We start from the raw sequence: 16,522 nt of genomic DNA on the forward strand, positions 1-16,522 counted from the left end.
TTGAAATATACATATAGACATCTATATAATATTACATACGCAGATGATATTGTATGCTTAATGAAAAATAGGCTTTTGGAAATGGTTTAGTAATTATGTGTAGCAACTCGCTCATGTTCTAACCTATTAAGTCACGAATTCTTAAAAGTTACAGAATAGTGGAGAGAACAAGTCACAATAAAACACCTCACGTTTTTAAAGCGAAAATTTGCTTAGCCAAGTTCAATATACTCATGCTAAGGAAGAACTCAAGGATTTTGGTTGTTCAGATACACAATTTTATGCAACAGAAGGAAATGAAAAATCCTAATTCCTTCAATTTAGGACTAAAAACTGTTCCACAAAAATAATCTGATATATATATATATATGTATATATATATGTGTATATATATGTATATATATGTATATATGTATATATATGTATATATATGTATATATGTATATATATGTATATATGTATATATATGTATATATGTATATATATGTATATATGTATATATGTATATATATGTGTATATATATATGTGTATATATATGTGTGTGTATATATATATGTGTATATATATGTGTGTGTATATATATATATATATAGAGAGAGAGAGAGAGAGAGAGTCTCTGTCACCCAGGTTGGAGTACAGTGGCGCAATCTTGGCTCACTGCAACCTCCGCCTCCCGGGTTTAAGCCATTCTCATGCATCAGCCTCCCAAGTAGCTGGGATTACAGGTGTATACCACCACGCCCAGCTAATTTTTTATTTTTCTTTGTAGAGACGGGGTTTCATTGTCTTGGCCAGGCTGGTCTTGAACTCTTGACCTCAAGGAATCCACCCACCTTGGCCTCCCAAAATGCTGGGATTACAGGTGTGAGCCACCGTGACTGGGCATAATCTGCTACATTTTTAAAATCCAAAGTCTACCTTTCTAAATTTCTAAGTTATTTGATTAATTGCCCATTTTGTTATTTGTACATCAATAGATTATAATGATTTCCTTTTGCTATAGAGTTAATTAAAATAGAAACTACTGGCCAGGTGCAGTGGCTTACACCTGTAATCCCAGCACTTTGGGAGGTAGAGGCAGGCAGATCACCTGAGGTCAGGAGTTCAAGACCAGCCTGACCAACATGAAGGAACCCCGTCTCTACTAGAAATACAAAATTAGCCGGGCGTGGTGGTGCATGCCTGTAATCCCAGCTACTAGGGAGGCTGAGGCAGGAGAATTGCTTGAACCTGGGAGGCGGAGGTTGTAGTGAGCCGAGATGGCGCCATTGCACTCCAGCCTGGGCAACAAGAGCAAAACTGTCTCAAAAATAAATAAATAAATAAAATAAACTACTAAACTGCCATTCTTTGAAATATTGGAGTCATCCACATCCAACTGGATGCCAGATTCTATGAATTCATTTTCAACTCCACAAACATTTATTGAGCAATTACTATAGCTCAGGCATGGGGCTAGGTGCTAGGAATACAGATCTGAATATGATGATCCACTACTGATAAGGAGTAGACGTGGGGCAAAACAAAATGGTAAATCTAGTCATATAGGAAATGCGTACATACAAAGTAAAGACTTGGTACAGAAGTACTAACAATTTGACAGGGAAGAGCACAGGGAAGATAACTAAAGAAAGTAACAACTGAGCTGTTTTAAGATCAATATGATTTTATCACACAGATAACTGGGCATGGGTAGGCAGGGAATTGAATGCAACTTTGTTTTATTTATTGTTTTTCTCTTTTTTAGATGGAGCCTGGCTCTGTCGCCCAGGCTGGAGTGCAGTGGTGCAATCTCGGCTCACTGCAACCACTGCCTCCTAGATTCAAGCAATTCTCATGCCTAAGCCTCCCGAGTAGCTGGGATTACAGGCGCATGCCACCATGCCTGGCTAATTTTTTTCTGTTTTATTTTTGAGACATGGTCTCACTCTGTCACCTGGGCTGGAGCGCAGTTGGTGTCATCACAGCTCACTGCAGCCTTGACCTCCCGGGCGCAGGTGATCCTCCCACCTCAGCCTCCCAGGTAGCTGGGACTACAGGTGTATGCCACCATGCCAGGCTAATTTTTCTATTTTTTGTATAGAAAGGGTTTCACCATGTTTCCCAGGTTGGTCTCGAACTCCTGGCTCAAGAGATCCACCCACCTCAGCCTCACAAAATGTTGGGATTACAGGCGTGTGCCACTGTGCCTGCCTGAATGGCATTTTAATAAGAGGATCAGAAAGAGGAAAAAGGATGGACTTTGCAGAAATACAGGTAGGTGCACCTGCAGCATGAAATATAAATAGGGAAAGAGATAGGAGACATGATTGACAGGTGGAGCCAGATTGTAAAAAGTCTTATATGCCAATTCAAGAGAATTTGATATAATTTTGAAGGCAAATGGGCTGAATAGGAAATAAAATGAGGAATTTTAAACATGAGTAGCATGATCAGGCTTCTCTTTAAAAATGAAAACTGTTAGCAGTATTAAGAGACAAGAGGGCAGGAGACAGGGATCTTCTAAGAAACTCTAGTAAAAGATCAAGGACTAAACCAAGTAGTATCTGAGGAAATGAAAAAGGGAAGCTGGATCTGGAAGGAATTACTGGGTTGACTAGCATGCAATCTAGCACAGTGGTGACTCTGAAGTTAGATATTCATTTGTCCACTGTGTAAACCCTAGGAAGTAAGCTAAACAATCCATTTCCTTAACCATAAAATGAAGTGAACATTAATATCTTCCTAATAGGCTTCTTGGGAGGATTAACCAAAAAGCATTTAGCACGTTTGGTGCAAAATAACGTTCAGTTAGTCACTATTCTACTATCAGGGAGATGAAGAGATTGAGCTACTCCTAAGTAGCCCTGGAATAAAGGCCTGCTTCTGCTTTTCAATCCTAACCAATACCCTTTGTTTAGATGAGTGGTTCTAAAAGTGCAGTCTCCACACTAGCAGCAGCAACAGCCCCACCTGAGAACTTGTTAGAAATGCAAATTCTCGAATCCCACAAAGAACTAGTCAGAAACTCTAGGTGCGGGGCCCAGCAGTCGGTAGCTAACAGGCCCTCCCAGGTGATTCTGTTATATGCTGAAGGATGAGAATTACTGGTTTAAATATTCTTAACTCCAGTCTAAGTTATTAAAACAGTCTCTTAGGGTGTCCCTTCTAACAACATTTTCCTGTTGAATTTATCTTCCAGATCTGTCACTGACTTCCCAAAACAACATGCCAATGCCACTCCCAGACAGACCAGTATATAAATACCACCTCTCAGTTTTATGAAATGTCGGGCAAGTCTCTTTATTTGGGTTAATTGGGTCTCTGCTGTCTCAGTTAATTGGGTCTCAGGTTATTTGGGTTTCAGTTCCCATGTGGAAAAAGGGAACATTAAACATGATATAAGCTAAAATGGTACCCATCACCTAGTTGATGCTTCATGATTTATGGCTGTTTTATTACTATTGCACCTATTATCTCATTTGGTCCTCACAACATAAAAATACAGCTATTATCAAAGCAGAATCACTGGATTAAAGATATCCAAGTTGATAAAACAGCCAAGATTAGAACACAAATTTCCTGACTCTGAACTCTGGTTCTTTTCATTAGACCTGGCTGTTTCTACAATATCAAGAACACTTTTCCAAAATAAAAAATTACATGTCAGTATTACCAATATGATGCAAGATTTCCAAAAATGAAAAATCATATTCTTTAGAAATGGGTGGTTAAAGCTACATGGAAATTTTTAATGGCAGCTTTTAGTTAAAATTAAATCAGAAAATAAATATATTTACCTGTTATCTGAATATTTATACTAAGTATAGAAAAAGTTGAAATTAAAAAGCAACTCCTTTATTTTTAAGCTTTTATTTTATCACTCTTATCAAACACACATCAGAAAGCATTATCAACAGTGCATCTTATGGTAAGTCAGTTTACAACAAAACTGAACAAGGCAATTGTGTTTACAGAAAAAGTCTTCAGCAAAAAAGTATGCAATACAGTCAACTGAAACGCATTGTTCACACTTTTTAGGAATATAGGAAAGTGGAAAATAAAAGTTCTTTGCTATTCAGCAGGAAAGAGTTTAAAAGACTTGAATGGAAATCAGAAATTTAGGGATTTGAGAAAATAACTTTTTGGTACTGACACACATCTACATACATAGTCCCACTTAGTTTTTGTTTTTTGTTTTTTCTTTAAAAAAAAAAACAAAAGCTCACAAACAATAAGACATCACAAATAATACAGCAGAACCACAGTGCCAAGAAATGCCAAGACCAATATGCTACTGAAACAACTGGTAGAAATGTTAGACAACTATTCACTATGTATTGTAATATTCTTGTAGTTCTGAGGTGAAGGTAAACCAACAGGAGAGATTACTCCTTGTAACTGGCTTTGGTTTAAGTGATCTTTCACATTTTTTTCTAACCATACCTTCTTATAAAAAATGTAGCAATTACATGTTACTGAGGGAAAACACTACTAGGTTTTAATATTCACAACCAACTACTCCAGCTGACACAGGATGCCATCAACCATTAAAATTTATTGATCATACTTAGATTTTCTAAGGCTGATCAACAGATAGCAAAGATGGAACCCTTTTGGGAAAAAATAAAATCCCTTCTACCCCAGTTTTGACACTGTTAAGAGGTTATAAAGGAATGTTAAATTATTTAAGATATTTCAAAAAAGAATTAAGAATGGAAGAGTAAATTCTGCTGGAAAAGATATGGCAGCTTTACAGTCTGCAAAGTAAATAATCTACAGAGATGCAGCTTAACTTTTTTTTTATTATAATAAACATACTTATTTCCATAAGGTGCTGTGACTTTGCAGCTAGTGCATACTAATGCCACCCACTGTACCCAATGTGCAAAAGGAAATAATGGAGATGGCTAACCTCCAGTTTTCTGATCCTTGATTTGCATAAGTGGTGATGTACACCAAATACACAAAAGCTGGAGTATAAATATTTTTAAAAATTAGGCCAAACTGAATATAGATATTTAATCTGGTTTCACAAACTCTTAAAATAATTTTCTGAGGAAACAATGATGAGGAATGTGTAGGAAAGGCAATGTTTCTATGCTAGCGGTACCAAACCTGGAACTTTAAGTATCATTTTTTCGCTCATTAACTATATAGAAGATTACTAAGACCAGTAAGGGAGCCATTTTCTTCCCCTTCTCTATTTTTATTACTTATCTCTCTCCTCTTTACTCTTAAAATTGGCAATCTTCTGACAACCCAAGCTAATAAAATAATATAGCTATATATAATTCAAATAACTAAAGAACTTTTGAGTCCATATATGCAGGATTTTTGAATACCTCATTACATTTGCTCTTATACCTTCACTGTCCTGGTATCATAAATATTATTAAGGGAAGATAACTTAGAAGGGGAAAGCAATTCCAACCTGGGATAAAAAAGTGATTACAAATAATTATCTTGTTGATAGTAAGGGCTTATGCTAACAAGTAGCTCTGATTTTTCACATAAAGATCCCCCCCCCCCCAAAAAAACAAAATACAAACAATTCCAGTTTTTTTCCCCCAGAATGTCACTTATTTCCATTATACAAAGCAGTATAACAAAATAAGCTCTCTTCCGCACAAAAAATGATTAATGGTTTATAAGACAAATAAGTAGAATGCTTCTCTTTGCCTTTAAATTAAAATACTATGAACCTAGGTAACAAAACATACATGGCTTTCTTCAAAAGAGCCACAAGATTTTTTCTGGTTATTGTGACAGCTACCCAATTTAATGGGAAATAACACTCAAGCAGTCATTTGATAAGTTTCCCATGAATTTCAGCATTTACAGTGCCACAAACACAACTGCCACAATTATGACAACTCTCTGAAAAGCACAAATAAAGCAAATTTAAAACATTAATCCTCATAAGCAGTACAAGGCAGAACAAAAGTGCTGAGTGGTAGGAAAATGAATAAAAATTTCCTATCAGGAGAATAAAGTTTGTGTAAACTATCTTATATCCTGAAGATCACTTTAATGACCACCTATAAAATACAAAGTTTCCTAAATACTCTCTGATTTATAGATATTTCTCTTACAGTCCACTGCTCCTATAAAATTACAGCAAAAAATATTAAAATTATTTACCTTCTTCTTAAATATCCATGGCACTTGTCAAGTACATGCTACTGTGAATCTACTGGTCATTATATAATTTAAAAATAGTGAAAAACATCTGAGGGAGGTGGCTACAATAACGAACATGACATATCCTACAGTATCAGGCAGAGAAGCTATCCTAAAACAAAATCTTTACAATTCCGGGTACTCCAAAAACTAAAATATCCATGTTCTTCTGTGATTAAGAATGGGACTTATCTTAATATACCACAAGAGGCTCAGCTCTGTATGATGGAGACAACGTTTTTATATTCATCAAGAAAGCTAGTAAGTAATACTAACTTGAAAAACTACCATCTCAAAATAAAGGTGATTGACTGAGCACCTTAAGAAATGGGGATTCTTTTGAGCTAATTGTGACCAAGTACTTGTCTATATGTGACCATAATTGACAAGAAATGAAATTATATCAGAGAGCTACAGTAATAAAATTTGATGAAGGAACCTGATATTAAAAACAGAACTAGAGATCCAAGGAAGAATTAAATTCTGCCAGACAATTCTGGCTTTTCCATCATATATAATATTGGAATAAAATCAAATATGAATAGTTTTACATATACAAAAAAAATAAGGTAAATCAAGGCTATTTCCAGGCAGACAGTGAATATATATATGAAAAATAAAACAAAGGTAAACCCAGAAAATTTTGGACTTTTATACTATCATATGTGACTCAATCTAAAAGTTACTCCAGGAAAAAGGCAGAAGTGCTATTAATTATCATCATCTGGGAAGCTTTCACCCAAATGAGTTTTAATATTTTCCAGGAAACACAAGGCACTTGCTTAAATCTTTATCTACACATCCATCAGACTCAAAGTCATGATGTGATTCCAATGTACCCGAATCTGAATAAAGCCACCTAGCATGTACCCTTGCATAAGTGTCTAGGTAAATATATGGTTACTGAGTGTCTCCCCTACTCCTTCACCCAGTAACTATGTTGTTACAATTACTATCATTTACAATGGTGCTGATTTTCATTAAATTAACTGTAAAAAAAAAAAAAAGTCATGCTGCCAAGTATACTGATAGTAGAACTTATGTGTAAGATAGGCCTAACAGTCAGAAAATAAGACCTAAAACAAAAAGATACCGAAATGTTAGTTATCTGCATGACGAATTAACTAAAACAAGCCATGAAACAGCATCTGATAAGTGCTCTAACTCCGCCTTTTATTCCAGAAAAGTAACTGATGCCCTTACCAGAGTGAAGGTCCAGTGTAATAAGACAGAAAAAGCCTTCTGCACATGGTTTCTCTTCAGCTTTCTCTATATGGCAGCATTCCTTATAATAAACTTGCTCAATAGTTAAAATATAAGCAACATGAATCTAGAAGACAAGTTAAATAAGTATTCGGAGATTTTCTTTTAAAAAATAATTTAACATATCTCAGCACTCTTTAGCAGCTGGAGTACCAAAAAGAAGGCAATATTTCTCTCAATAAAAACAAAGAGAAGTTCGAGTAAAACCATACTTATGGTTTTTGTTCTAAAAGCAGCCAGTTTGGCTCAAGGCATAGCAGAAAGCGAATCCCTCTAAAGAGAGCTGCTATATTGGTGGCCACAAAAAAGGAAGACATCCAGTGGTAATAAATGCGGATCTCTTATTGCAAGAGGATAGTTTTAAAAATTCCTTTAAAAGGCAGTCAGTACTTTTAGTTAATGCCGTCTCTTACTGAGGTGTCCAACTCTACTTGTTTTTGTCCTGTAAATACAGCATTAGTTTTGACAGTGGCTAGCTAGCTACCCCCTCCAAATATATTTCAAAAGAATCAAGTATTTCCCACAAAATAATCACTGTATGTGCCTTTTCTGGGTGTACAATGTGCCACAGTAATACCCCAAAGAAGTAACTGGAAAGGTGAGAGGCAAGGAAGCACAGGTATTAATTTAGGGAATGAAACACTACCTGAGACAAAATTTGCCCAAAAGGGTAGGGGTTAAGTGACATGAACCCTCACCTCTTTACCCTTTCTCTCAAAAAGAAAATTTCTAGGTCTTTCAATAACTTCAATAAACCAAAATCCCTATGTATATATTTCATCCTAATCATGAAACTTGTATCTTTTGATATTTGGTTCAGTTTTAAGAAAGATAATATCACAGGAGGGAGGGGTAACCTGCTAATGTGATCTTTGGTAGAACGGGCTAAGAGCTATAAAATAATTTCAATCACAGGAGGCATTTCTTTTTCAATTCTCTGGCTTTAATATAAAACATCTAGCCAGGTGTGGTGGCAAGCGCCTGTAAACCCAGCTACTGGGGAGGCTGAGACAGGAGAATCGCTCAAACCTGCGAGGCAGAGGTTGCAGTGAGCTGAGATTGAGCCACTGCACTCCAGCCTGGGCAACAGAGCAAGACATCATCTCAAAACAAACAAACAAACAAAAAAAACCATCTAATTAAATGCATGGTTAATTCAAGGCTCATCAATTATTCCCTCAGCTCCCTTAAAATCTAGTAACCATCTTCTGTAACAAAATTCTACAGTGTCAAGCACTAAATATATGTATGAATGTATCAGCAATAAGATGACAATCAAAGAATGCTGTGAAGATTGGCATCAAGATGTTAGCAGCATACTGCAGGACTAGGCTTAGAAGCCTACCTGCAGTTTATTTGTAAGGATTTTTCTTTTGGGGGCGGAGGGGAGAGAAAAGTAAATGTGCTAACTTAGGATACTTGCCCTTATAAAGAATTCCTTTGTATCCCATGTTCATCGTATTTAAGGACCTGATGTTTCTAATCACCACAAAATCTGCTACCCATATGAACATTTAGGAAAGTTTAGGTCTTCACAATACTGGTTCTGCCCACTTGAATTCTGACTTGAAAACAAACCAATTCATAAATTTGTTGATTATAAATTTTCAGGACTTATAATCAACTCCTGAAAGGGCCAAAATAAAAAATAATAGTTCTTCCTTCTAAGGGCATGTATTGGGGAACATGCCACAAGACCCTTTGGTAATTCATAAATCAGCCTCCTTATGCCAAATTTGGTTTCATAATAAACATTAAAGGAGAGTCCTGAATTTGACAATTATAAATAAAATGTCAAACAGTAATTGTTTGAATGGGGTAAAGTATTTCATTCTGTAAAATGCAAATTCTAATTGGACTCTCAGCAACCCGCATGGCAAACATAAGGAAATGTGAGGAGGCTTCCAGCAGGGAAAGATAGAAGACTTTTTCCTTAGGAAAAAATAAATAAATAAAAAAATTAATAACCTGTATATAACTTGTCTTTTTTTTTTTGGTATAATCAGTGCTTCATAAAGGTATCCTAATTTTTATATCTTTAAAGACAACCTACCATGAAATAAGAAGAATCCATAATTATAATTCTAAAAACCATGTAATCAACTTGTGTCCATGAACTCACGCATAGCAGCATCCTCTACTCAGGGACACATTAGGTTGCTATGAATCCTTTTAAGAATTCTTTGAGTTTTTCTTCCTTTCTACTTCTACCTCATTGTATCTACACCTTTCTTAACTACCTTGCAGTCAAAAGCCAAACTACCTGGGATGCTGTTCCTCTAGTTTGTCTTCAGCTAAGGATAGAGGCAAAGAATGAGGGAAGGGGAGGAAAAAGGGAGCAGGGATACGAGAAACAGAAAGGAAGAAAAAAGAATCCTTTTATTTTCCACCCTCTCTTCGCCCATTTTTTTTCTTTTCCCTTCACTGTACATCTAATTCTTTTGACCCACTTCAATTTTCATCATAGTAGGTAGAGCCACATCTTGAGAAACCTTAAAACTATAGATTTACTACAAAAAAGATGAGCTAATACAAAGTCTAAAGTAAACTAAAAGAGGGGTTGATTTACATCTGGCACAACTTAGTCTTTGTTCCAATCATTTTAGAAGTCTCAATTTAACTCCAGGCTAGACTCCAGTTTGTTCTGGGCCTCTCAGGAATTATGTTTTGTCATTTACATTGTATCAGACAGACTACCTCTCAAAAAATGTATATCCTAAATCTTACGGATGTGAAACAGGTAGGGAAGAAATGAGTATAGACTGTATTAGCTCACAGGATTCACACTATAAAGTACACTGACTCAAATTTTCTCTAATCATTCATACTCGCACATTCACTCAAGCATACATACTAGACATAAAAATTGTGCAAGATCAAGCATCAGCTTTCTATTTTAAAAGCCTTAATTTAAAAAAACTTAGGCTCACTGCAGTTCCTTTAGAGGAATATTCAGTACTACAGTACTGCTTTAAGAAAAAATTCACAACTCAGTGTTAAGAACACAGTAGGTAACTGCTGCTTGACAATTACTTAACATTACTGAGAGCATCCAGTGCCAGCTTATGGATATCAACAATAAGGAAGAACCACTGGACAACATAAAGAAATAATCTGTAAATGATGTCACCAAATCTAACAAATTTGTTAGTATTTACCAAGACATGATATTATTCATCCTTGCTTCATGATCCATGAAATAATTAAGAGTTTTTTAGGCTACATACTGAAGAGCAACACCTGCTCTCCTGCACAAAAAAGGGTTGCCCACATGGATGCTCTAAAACCCCTCAATGTATAGCTGAGAGGTCTTGTCCTACTCAGTGCCAAATGTATGCAACGCAGTCACTGCTTGGGCAATGGCTGCACATTAGTAGGATTAAATAAATGTATAAAGTACTTTCTTAAAATGGTAAGGGGGTAATCCTGCATTCATATGTGGAATAACCCAAGAAATGGAAGAGGAGAAAAAGGAAACAGTCCTTAGGTTACTGATTAAAGCAAGGTTTGATACAGATATCCCCTCTTGTAGGCACTCAGCGGGTAGAATGTAGCCACAACAAATTTCCCATCAAACATCCTTCCAGTCAGTAATTTCTGCGCAGCTTTGGAATCACCAGCATTTGCATACTCAACAAAGACCTGAAAGAAGACAGAGAAAAAAACATTTCATTTCCACCAAGATTGTTTTAGACCAGTGCTTTACCACCTTTAATGTATATACATCAACTGGAGATGTTATTAAAATGCAGATTTTGCTTCCTTAGGTCTGAGATGTCGCCTGAGTTTCTGTTCTAAACAAACTTCCAGGTGATGCCAATGCTGCTGGTCTATGAACTATACTTCAGGACAGCAAGGTTTAGAATACTTCCTCACAACTCAGCTCAACTTTGAAAAATCTCTCAAAGACAAGTTGTGTGAATCATGTACAATCTTTTGCTAAGGTCGTTACAGGAGTGATGAATAACACTAGACATCTGCCAAAGATACGGCTGAATAGCTCAGACAGCAACTGCATTTCAATGGTACCTGGATGATAATCTGTACTTTTAGAAGTGAAAAAGGAAAAAATATTGGTCAACAGCTGCTGGAAATTGCACCTATTAGGAAGTACAATTTGGCTGGGTGCAGGGGCTCACTCTTGTAATCTGAGCACTTTGGGAGGCTAAGGCAGGTGGATCACGAGGTCAGGAATTCGAGATCAGCCTGACCAACACGGTGAAACCCTGTCTCTACTAAAAATACAAAAATTAGCTGGGCAAGGTGGCACACACCTGTAATCCCAGCTACCCAGGAGGCTGAGGCAGGAGAATCACTTGAACCCGGGAGGCGAAGGTTGCAGGGAGCTGAGATTGCGCCACTGTACTCCAGCCCGGGCAACAGAGCAAGACTCCATCTCAAAAACAAACAAACAAAATCTAACCGGGCGTGGTAGCATGTGCCTGTAATCCCAGCTACTTGGGAGGCAGAGTTGGGAAGATCACTTGAGCTCAGGAAGTCGAGGCTGCAATGAGCCAAGATCACGACACTGTATGTGCTCCAGCCTGGGTGACAGAGCAAGACCCTGTCCCCTCCCCCACCCCACCCCAAAAAGGAATAATGAATCTATTCCTGATTTTTTTTTACCTGATTCTTAATTATGCCCAAACCTATAGACCAAAGTTCGATAAATGAGTAGACATGCATTTACAGAAGGAATATCATGTTTTCTATCATACTCCTTGCTTCAGATAGGCTATACTTTTCTATACTACACCATCCCACACTAAGAAAGGCATCTTATTTTTATAAATTATTATGAAATTAATAGGGCTGTATCATTTTAATTCTGATTATTTTTATAATTGCATTATCAGATGCATTCATTATTTTTCAGTGTTTTTTGTAACATTCCTTATAAAATCATGTTTGCTTGAATTAAAAATTCAAATGAAGAATGGCTTTGACAACTAGGTAATGGACATTTTCAAAAGCCTAGATAGATTAAATCTGTGAGTCCAAGAGTTTATCAAAAGCTGCTTTCACTCTCCTTTAAATGTCAGTGAAAACTTCTCAAAATAGCAACTTTCCTCTCACTGATACTTTTTTCATATCATCTTAAACCTGGATACTTCTCTCTGGAAAAGACTTCTCCTGTCTCTCTATTCTGTATCTTCCACTTCATTTTGACCACTGGGGCTAATATTGAGTCAGATCATGTTAGTCCTTCATTCGAAATCTTCCAATACCTTGCCCTAGTTCAGAGTAAAAGCCAATGTAATCTCAATACTCTACCCAGCTCATTCTACTTAATATGCCCCCTACCACTCCCTAATCTCTCTGATCTAATCTCCTACTATTCTTTCTCACTCTGCTACAGCCACATTGGCCTCCCCAAATCTGCCAGGAATACTCAGGGCCTTGGATCTTGCTGTTCCTTTTGCCTAAAATTCTCTTCCTTGCTTCCCTCAAATCTTGATTCATATGACCTTCTCAGATGTCCTTCCCTACTAACCCATTTAAAAGTGCAACCCACCCTACCTACCCCAGCACTCCTTAAGTTTCTTCCTTAATCTGTTTTTCTCCCTAGCACTTATCACCACACTTTTAAAAATCTGATTTGACCACTTTTATGATGGGTACCTAGAACATAATAAATGCTCAATAAATATCAGTTAAATGACTAAACAGCAAGGATACAATTATACATATTAGTATTCAGTATGTGATACTAAATGTAAAACTATTATCACTAGTTTGGCAATAACTTTTCATTAGGACTAGAATAAAACTGTTCATATTTTTGTTTTCATATTTTTTCAGTTGTCAGGAATGTTCATAATACTAAGCTATTAAGATAAAATAATAGCTGGGCGCAGTGGCTCACGCCTTTAATCCTAGCACTTAGGGAGACTGAATCAGGTGGATCTCTTGAATTCAGGTGTTCAAGACCACCCTGGACAACACAGCAAAACCTCGTTTCTACAAAAAATTAGCCAGGTGTGGTGGCACATGTGCTTGTAGTTCCAGCTACTCGGGAGGCTGAGGCAGAAGGGTCACTTGAGCCTGGAAGGTAGAGGTTGCAGAGAGCTGAGATCGCACCACTGCACTCCAGCCTGGGAAACAGAGTGAGACCCTGTCTCAAAAAAAAAGATAAAATAAAATAATCCACAACCAGAGATGACTTCACCCCCTAGAGGACAGACACCTGGCAGTGTCTAGAGACATTTTTTTTGTTCAAAGTGGGTAGAAATCAGGAAACCTGTTAAACGTTCTATAGTGTAGAGGACAGCTACTCCAACAAAAAATTATCAGGCTCAATGTCAATAATGTCAAGAATGAGAAACCCTAAGACAAAGCAAACCAAAATTCTATCTCTCAAAAAATAAAAATACTACAAATAAATATTTTCTTACATTGTCATATAATTTAATTTGGAATTAGAGTTTCTAAAGAAAATGCGGTGCTAACAGTTTTAGCCCACATTTTAAAGGTGAAAAAAATGAGGATCATCACGAAGCTAATCATATTGAGGCTAGAACTCAGGTTCAAGAATTCTCAGTCCAGCACACTTTCCTTCTTTAAACTATCACTGATAGTTTCTATTACAATTAGAACCTAACCTAATTGGCTTTCTAACTCTACCTAATTAGAACAAAATTAGACTAAATCATTTCTCCAGCTGAACCTGAAATAAAGTATGATTTAGCAGTTGGTGTTACTGTTTTTTTTTTTTTTTTTTAAGATGGAGTCTCGCTCTGTCACCCAGGCTGGAGTGCCATAAAGCAATCTCAGCTTGCTGCAGCTCAGCCTCCCAAGTTCAAGCAAATTTCCTGCCTCAGCCCCCTGAAGAGCTGGGACTATAGGCCCCTGCCACCACACCTGGCTAATTTTTGTATTTTTAGTAGAGAGGGGGTTTCACCACGTTGGCTGGGCTGGTCTCAAACTCCTGACCTCAGGTGATCCACCCGCCTCGGCCTCCCAAAGTGCTAGGATTACACGCACGAGCCACCTCCTGGCCTGGTGTTACTGTTTACAGTGGCTCAAAAGTAGTTTTTTTTTTTTTTGAGATGGAGTCTCACACTGTTGCCCAGGCTGGAGTGCAGTGGCATGACCTCCACTCACTACAACCTCCACCTCCCAGGTTCAAGCGATTCTCCTGCCTCAGCCCCGCCAAGTAGCTGGGATTAGAGGCATGCACCACCACGCCCAGCTAATTTTTTGTATTTTTAGTAGAGAAAGAGTTTCACCATGTTGGCCAGGCTGGTCTCAAACTCCTGATCTCGTGATCCGCCTGCCTTGGCCTCCCAAAGTGCTGGGATTATAGGCGTGAGCCACTGCGCCCAGCCAAAAGTAGTTTTTTTTTTTTGAGATGAAGTCTCACTCATTTCTCCTGGCCCAGGCTGGAGTGCAGTGGCAGGATCTTGGCTCACTGCAACCTCTGCCTCCTGAGTTCAAGTGATTCTCCTGCTTCAGCCTCCCAAGGAGCTGGGATTACAGGCATGTGCCACCACGCCCGGCTAACTTTTGTATTTTCAGTAGAGACAGGGCTTCACCATCTCTGAACTCCTAACCTCAAGTAATCCACCCACCTCAGCCTCCCAAAGTGCTGGGATTACAGGCGTAACCACCACACCCAGCCAATATTTAAAAAAAAAAATTTTTTTAAGTGCTAAAAAAATGCAAGCATATTATAGAACTTTTAGAAGAAGTAAAAAGTACAAGTCAGAATATAAAAATCATTAAAATGCAAAACTCATAATCCTTAGCAAAATTTTGTTGTACATCTTCCTACAGAACTAAAACATTTAACACAGAATTTTAATAACCTCTGAGTAATCTGCAATTATGAAAATATTCACTTACTTGTCCTCTGCCAGGATTTTCCTTTGGAACAAGTAGAGATACCACTGGTCCATATTTTTGACACTCCTCTTTTACATCTTCTACAACATCTGATTATTAAAACATATAACAGTAACTGCTCTGATATAATAAACAAGTATTCAACATTTAAAATTTTTTAATCATCAAAGAATTCAGGAATACATAACTAGTAATGAGGTCATTTTATGTCTTGAATAGTTGACATTCAAATGATTCAAAATTATAAATAATAGTCTTCCACCTTCTACTCTCCTTGAAGGCAACACATAGTATCAGTTTCTTTTCCTTCTTTCTTTTTTTTTTTTTTTAGACAGAGTATCGCTGTCGCCCAGGCTGGAGTGCAGTGGCGTGACACTGCAACCTCCACCTCTCGGGTTCAAGCGATTCTTCTCCCTCAGCCTCCCGAGTAGCTGGGACTACAGGCGTGCACCACCACACCCAGCTAATTTTTGTATGTTTAGTAGAGATGGGGTTTCACCATATTGGCCAGGCTGTTCTCGAACTCCTGGTTTTGTGATCCGCCCACCTCAGCCTCCTAAAGTGCTGGGATTACAGGCGTGAGCCACTGCGCCTGGCCAATTTCTTCTGTATTCTGCCATTATTATAAACTTATATACAAGCAAATATGAAATTTAAAAAAACCTTGCTTTTTATATTAAATATGTCCTTTAAGATATTTCCAAATTATCACATAAAATTTTCTCATTTGTTTTAATGGTTATGAAATATTTTATTCTATGAATATTCAATATATTATATACTATGTCCAGTACTAATTAGACAATTTCCAAACTTTTACCATTAAAAACAGTACTGCAATCGATAACCCCCCTATGCATATCTCATTTCATTTGTGTATTTCTTTCTTTCCTTTTTGTTTTTTGAGATGGAGTCTTGCTCTGTTCCTAGGCTGGAGTGTAGTGGCACGATCTCGGCTCACTGCAACCTCCACCTCCCGGGTTCAAGTGATTCTCCTGCCTCAGCCTCCTGGGTAGCTGGGATTACAGGTGTGTGTCACCTTGCCCAGCTAATTTTTGTATTTTTAGTAGAGACAGGGTTTCACCGTATTGGTCAGGCTGATCTCGAATTCCTGACCTCGTGATCCACCTGCCTTGGCCTCCCAAAGTGTTGGGATTACAGGCGTGAGCCACTGCGCCCAGCCTCACTTGTGTATTACTAAGTTGACATTCTAGAAATAGAAATGCTGGGTCAAAACTGACATAAATTTGT

At 37.5% G+C, this 16,522-nt stretch overlaps 1 protein-coding gene across 1 annotated transcript in view; it reads right to left on the bottom strand.

Annotated features, from left to right (window-relative positions):
- Positions 1-3,837: 3,837 nt before the first annotated feature.
- Positions 3,838-16,522, bottom strand: part of UHMK1 (U2AF homology motif kinase 1) — a 31,926-nt gene continuing 19,241 nt past the window's right edge. The window contains exons 7-8 of the mRNA XM_003824565.5: positions 15,272-15,360; positions 3,838-11,068 (exon numbers count right to left, since the gene is read on the bottom strand). Coding sequence (XP_003824613.1) covers positions 10,922-11,068; positions 15,272-15,360 — 236 coding nt within the window. The 3' untranslated portion in view covers positions 3,838-10,921. The remainder of the gene's footprint in view (positions 11,069-15,271; positions 15,361-16,522) is intronic.

This window comes from Pan paniscus, chromosome 1, assembly GCF_029289425.2.
Source record: "Pan paniscus chromosome 1, NHGRI_mPanPan1-v2.0_pri, whole genome shotgun sequence".
Taxonomy (NCBI): domain Eukaryota; kingdom Metazoa; phylum Chordata; class Mammalia; order Primates; family Hominidae; genus Pan; species Pan paniscus.